The sequence below is a fragment of the Choloepus didactylus genome, chromosome 10, assembly GCF_015220235.1.
Source record: "Choloepus didactylus isolate mChoDid1 chromosome 10, mChoDid1.pri, whole genome shotgun sequence".
In the NCBI taxonomy this organism is placed as follows: domain Eukaryota; kingdom Metazoa; phylum Chordata; class Mammalia; order Pilosa; family Megalonychidae; genus Choloepus; species Choloepus didactylus.
The window spans coordinates 67,928,108-67,934,495 of NC_051316.1; the positions used below are offsets into that span (position 1 = coordinate 67,928,108).

Below are 6,388 nucleotides of genomic sequence, written 5' to 3' on the forward strand. Positions count from 1 at the left end.
CGAAACAGAGGGCCACAGGGGTTAAGGCATAAAGTATCCTCATACAATTAAGAAGAGTTAAGAAGAATCATCCCCTCAGATCAGTCAACATATTGGGAGGCAGTGTGCTGTGGAAGTTAAGTGGCTTTAGGGTCATACAGATCTGGGATATAATTCACAAAATGAAATGTACAGGGTAATTCATTGCAGCACAGTTTATAATAACAAATGAATGGAGATATATTAAGTGTCTATCAATAATGGACTACTTAAATAAATTATGGTATAACTATGCGGAAAGTTAAGCAAGTGGAAAAGCAAGGTACAGCTTTCCCTTTACTAGCTGTTTCACCTTGAATAAGTTATTTACCCTCTCTGGGGCTAAAAATCCCCATATATAAGTGGAAATAACAATAGGACCTATTGCCTAGGTTTGTGTAAGGATTAAATGATTAAATGTAAATGTACATAAAAGGATTATTTAAAAATTAGTTGTACTTTGCCTGGCACATAAAAACTACTATATTAGCTATTAACACTATTATATTTATTTATTTATTTATTTACGTTTGTTATTTCTTTTTTTGGGGGGGTATCAAAAAGTTTTGTTTCTGCTTCAAAGAGCTTTCTCAAGGAGTGGTGATTCATTTTCATGACATGTCATCACAGACAAACACTGTTCTTCTGTCTTTCACAACAGTCTAAATTCAAGGTAAGGTGTGTATATGTGCTGTTCTGAAATACAGTGCATGCCTCTGAGCACACAGGGGTTATTTGTGTTCTTGTTCTTACATGAAAGGAACTGGTACTCTGGCTTCAAGAACAAATTTAAAAAATCACAAATTCAACTTGTCTTTGATTTGAGTATGGGTTAATTACTAAGGGACCATTCAACAATAATGATCTCAAATATTTAAATACCCTGTGAAATTGGTATTAATTAAGGGACTGCTGATTCTAAGAACTATGCAACCAATAAGGGAATGAGGTAAGGTTTATAAGCCTAGATGCCGAGTTCAGAGCAAAATATCAATAATCTTCTCACCTTTGCTATGTCTATCAAGTGGAGGGAAGGGAAAATAGGAATTATATGAATAACATTAAATAAAAAGTGCCTATAGAACTGGAAGTTTTTTTTCATCAAATTTGTCACTTATTCCAATTTGATAAAATGCTTGTAAGGAAAATAACAACTTAAGACAGAAGACTAGTTATATTTTTGCTGTTCAGAACTTCTTGAGAGCAAAAGAATGAATACCGATCAACTTTCCTGGTTTAAACTTAATTACTTGTCTTAAAACATGCTATTTTAAACTTAAACATCTATGTTATGCCTTGAAAATTCAAAACAGAAAATAAAATCATATAGAAAGTCAGAAACTTCATTACAACTAGAAAGATGTTTGCTTGTAGGTTTTTGTATCCAAAACCTTTTTTCCACACATTGCACAGATGCCCTTTTTATAGGCACAACCCTGACAGTAATGAGAACCTGGTTGGTGCACAGAACTTTTACAAATTCTACAAGTGGAGAATTTATTCTTTCCATATGGATCAAATCTTGCTTTTTTTGACGTCAAAGCTTTGTTTTCATTCAGCTTTCTTCCACCACTTTCTGCGCCATCTTTCCAAGTATCTGGAGTGATGACAGCACCAAGTTTCTTTTCACATTTCTTGCATACCATCCTTTCGCCGACAGTTCTCAGAAGTAGCAGTAGCAACTTCCATTATTATATTTATTGAGATATTAATAATGAAGGAATTCTTGACAGGATGCAAAGAAATATAACATGCCTGTAAGGAGTTCACTAGATAAAATACATACATCCTGCTTTGGTAAGCAGTAACTCCATTCTTCCAATAGTACGGGCCAAAAATCTTGGCGTCATCCTTGAACTGTCTCTCTCACACCCCACATTCTAACTATTAACAAATTCTGTTGACTTTATCTTCAAAATATTTCCAGAATCCAAACCTTTCTCTTCACTTCCTCCTATACCACCATGGTCCGAAACATCACCTTCTCTTGCCTGGCTTTCTACAAAAGCCTCTTAATCGCTGTCTTACAGACACCACCCTTCTCCCAACCTCCTGCCCACCAAATGTCTATTCTCAACACAGCATTAGTGTAATCAATCCTCTACTCAAAACCCTTCAAAGATGCGTCAAGTCATAGTAAAATCCAAAGTCTTTAAGACGTGATATGGCCCTATTACCTCTTTGATCCCAACTCCTATTCCTCTCCCCCTCATTCACTCCATTTGAAGCCCATACTGGCCTCCTTGTCATTCTGCAAGCATGCCAAGCATGATCCTGCCTCAGGGCCTTTGTACCTGCTGTTCCTTCTGACTGGAACACTCTTTCTTAGATACCCACATGACAGTTTCTCATTTCCTTCAGTCTTCTACTCAAATGTCACCTTATCAGAAAAGCCTTCTATCACCACCTCATATAAAATTGTCATCTCTCCATCCCCTGAAATGATTTATTTTCTCTATAGCACTTATCACCACCTGATATTAATTATTGATTTGTTTATTGTCTATCTGTTTCTCTTACCATTAATTTCCATGTGGGCAAGACTTGGTCTGCTTTGTTCACTGAAGTATCCTAGCGCCTAGAACAGTGCCCAGGCACATACTAGCAACTCAATAAATATTTCCTGAGTGGGTGAGTAAATATATGCATATTTAGTAACATAAGCCTAATGAGAGAAGCAGACAGTGGGTGCTACAGGTATGATGAAGTGGGAGATGCTACAATGTGCATAGGAGGCTAAAGAAAGTCTTCTGAGGAAGATACGGGCCTCCAGCTGAGCTTAGGAATAGATGAGTCCAGAGAGGAGAGAAAAGGGTTTTCTCAGAGCAGACACCAACACCCAAAATGTGTTTGGGGAAGTGTGGGTAAACCAGCTTAGCTGAAGTGAAGGGTTTGGCAATTGAAACCTCTCTCTCTCAAAAACATAAATGACAACTCAAGCCAAAACCAAGTTGCAAAAATATGAAGATTTATACGGTATGGGTACAATAAAGGATATTAATAGACAGAGGGGAAAAATATGACAAACATAAACCAAAGAATAAGATGGCTGATTCAAGAAATGCCTTCACGGTTACAACGTTGAATGTAAATGGATTAAATTCCCCAATTAAAAGATATAGATTCGCACAATGGATCAAAAAAAATGAACCATCAATATGTTGCATACAAGAGAGTCATCTTAGACACAGGGACACAAAGAAATTGAAAGTGAAAGGATGGGAAAAAATTTCATGCAAGCTACAGCCAAAAGAAAGCAGGTGTAGCAATATTAATCTCAGATAAAATACACTTTAAATGCAGGGATGTTTTGAGAGACAAAGAAGGCCACTACATACTAATAAAAGGGGCAATTCAACAAGAAGAAATAACAATCATAAATGTCTATGCACCCAATAAAGGTGCCACAAAATACATGAGAGAAACACTGGCAAAACTAAAGGAAGCAATGGATGTTTCCACAATAATTGTGGGAGACTTCAACACATCACTCTCTCCTATAGATAGATCAACCAGACAGAAGACCAATAAGGAAATTGAAAACCTAAACAATCTGATAAATGAATTAGATTTAACAGACATATACAGGACATTACATCCCAAATCACCAGGATACACATACTTTTCTAGTGCTCACGGAACTTTCTCCAGAATAGATCATATGCTGGGACATAAAACAAGCCTCAATAAATTTAAAAAGATTGAAATTATTCAAAGCACATTCTCTGACCACAATGGAATACAATTAGAAGTCAATAACCATCAGAGACTTAGAAAATTCACAAATACCTGGAGGTTAAACAACGCACTCCTAAACAATCAGTGGGTTAAAGAAGAAATAGCAAGAGAAATTGCTAAATATATAGAGACGAATGAAAATGAGAACACAACATACCAAAACCTATGGGATGCAGCAAAAGCAGTGCTAAGGGGGAAATTTATAGCACTAAACACATATATTAAAAAGGAAGAAAGAGCCAAAATCAAAGAACTAATGGATCAACTGAAGAAGCTAGAAAATGAACAGCAAACCAATCCTAAACCAAGTAGAAGAAAAGAAATAACAAGGATTAAAGAAGAAATAAATGACATAGAGAACAAAAAAACAATAGAGAGGATAAATATCACCAAAAGTTGGTTCGTTGAGAAGATCAACAAGATTGACAAGCACCTAGCTAGACTGACAAAATCAAAATGAGAGAAGACCCATATAAACAAAATAATGAATGAAAAAGGTGACATAACTGCAGATCCTGAAGGAATTAAAAAAATTATAAGAGGATACTATGAACAACTGTATGGCAACAAACTGGATAATGTAGAGGAAATGGACAATTTCCTGGAAACATATGAACAACCTAGACTGACCAGAGAAGAAATAGAAGACCTCAACCAACCCATCACAAGCAAAGAGATCCAATCGGTCATCAAAAATCTTCCCACAAATAAATGCCCAGGGCCAGATGGCTTCACAGGGGAATTCTACCAAACTTTCCAGAAAGAACTGACACCAATCTTACTCAAACTCTTTCAAAACATTGAAGAAAATGGAACACTACCTAACTCATTTTATGAAGCTAACATCAATCTAATACCAAAACCAGGCAAAGATGCTACAAAAAAGGAAAACTACCGGCCAATCTCCCTAATGAATATAGATGCAAAAATCCTCAACAAAATACTTGCAAATCGAATCCAAAGACACATTAAAAAAATCATACACCATGACCAAGTGGGGTTCATTCCAGGCATGCAAGGATGGTTCAACATCAGAAAAACAATCAATGTATTCGAACACATTAAAAATTCGAAAGGGAAAAATCAAATGATCATCTCAATAGATGCTGAAAAAGCATTTGACAAAATCCAACATCCGTTTTTGATAAAAACACTTCAAAAGGTAGGAATTGAAGGAAACTTCCTCAATATGATAAAGAGCATATATGAAAAACCCACAGCCAGCATAGTACTCAATGGTGAGAGACTGAAAGCCTTCCCTCTAAGATCAGGAACAAGACAAGGATGCCCGCTGTCACCACTGTTATTCAACATTGTGCTGGAAGTGCTAGCCAGGGTAATCAGGCAAGACAAAGAAATAAAAGGCATCCAAATTGGAAAAGAAGTAAAACTGTCGTTGTTTGCAGATGATATGATGTTATATCTAGAAAACCCTGAGAAATCGACGATACAGCTACTAGAGCTAATAAACAAGTTTAGCAAAGTAGCGGGATACAAGATTAATGCACATAAGTCAGTAATGTTTCTATATGCTAGAAATGGACAAACTGAAGAGACACCCAAGAAAAAGATACCATTTTCAATAGCAACTAAAAAAAATCAAGTACCTAGGAATGAACTTAACCAAAGACGCAAAAGACCTATACAAAGAAAACTACATAACTCTACTAAAAGAAATAGAAGGGGACCTTAAAAGATGGAAAAATATTCCATGTTCATGGATAGGAAGGCTAAATGTCATTAAGATGTCAATTCTACCCAAACTCATCTACAGATTCAATGCAATCCCAATCAAAATTCCAACAACCTACTTTGCAGACTTGGAAAAGCTAGTTATCAAATTTATTTGGAAAGGGAAGATGCCTCGAATTGCTAAAGACACTCTAAAAAAGAAAAACGAAGTGGGAGGACTTACACTCCCTGATTTTGAAGTTTATTATAAAGCCACAGTTGCCAAAACAGCATGGTTCTGGCACAAAGATAGACATATAGATCAATGGAATCAAATTGAGAATTCAGGGATAGATCCTCAGATCTATGGCCGACTGATCTTTGATAAGGCCCCCAAAGTCACTGAACTGAGTCATAATGGTCTTTTCAACAAATGGGGCTGGGAGAGTTGGATATCCATATCCAAAAGAATGAAAGAGGACCCCTACCTCACACCCTACACAAAAATTAACTCAAAATGGACGAAAGATCTCAATATAAAAGAAAGTACCATAAAACTCCTAAAAGATAATGTAGGAAAACATCTTCAAGACCTTGTATTAGGTGGCCACTTCCTAGACTTTACACCCAAAGCACAAGCAACAAAAGAAAAAATAGATACATGGGAACTCCTCAAGCTTAGAAGTTTCTGCACCTCAAAGGAATTTCTCAAAAAGGTAAAGAGGCAGCCAACTCAATGGGAAAAATTTTTTGGAAACCATGTATCTGACAAAGGACTGATATCTTGCATATATAAAGAAATCCTACAACTCAATGACAATAGTACAGACAGCCCAATTATAAAATGGGCAAAAGATACGAAAAGATAGTTCTCTGAAGAGGAAATACAGATGGCCAAGAAACACATGAAAAAATGTTCAGCTTCACTAGCTATTAGAGAGATGCAAATTAAGACCACAAT

At 36.2% G+C, this 6,388-nt stretch overlaps 1 protein-coding gene across 1 annotated transcript; it reads right to left on the bottom strand.

The window, feature by feature from the left end:
* Positions 1 to 1,370: 1,370 nt before the first annotated feature.
* Positions 1,371 to 1,664, bottom strand: LOC119545214 (cysteine-rich PDZ-binding protein-like). The gene has a single exon (XM_037850764.1). It carries the CDS (start codon positions 1,662 to 1,664, stop codon positions 1,371 to 1,373), a length of 294 nt encoding a protein of 97 aa, XP_037706692.1.
* Between the last annotated feature and the right edge of the window lie 4,724 nt (positions 1,665 to 6,388).

Excerpts from the sequence above, each read along its gene's own strand:
- LOC119545214 (XM_037850764.1), bottom strand. The coding sequence starts at position 1,664 with ATGGTATGCAAGAAATGTGAAAAGAAACTTGGTGCTGTCATCACTCCA.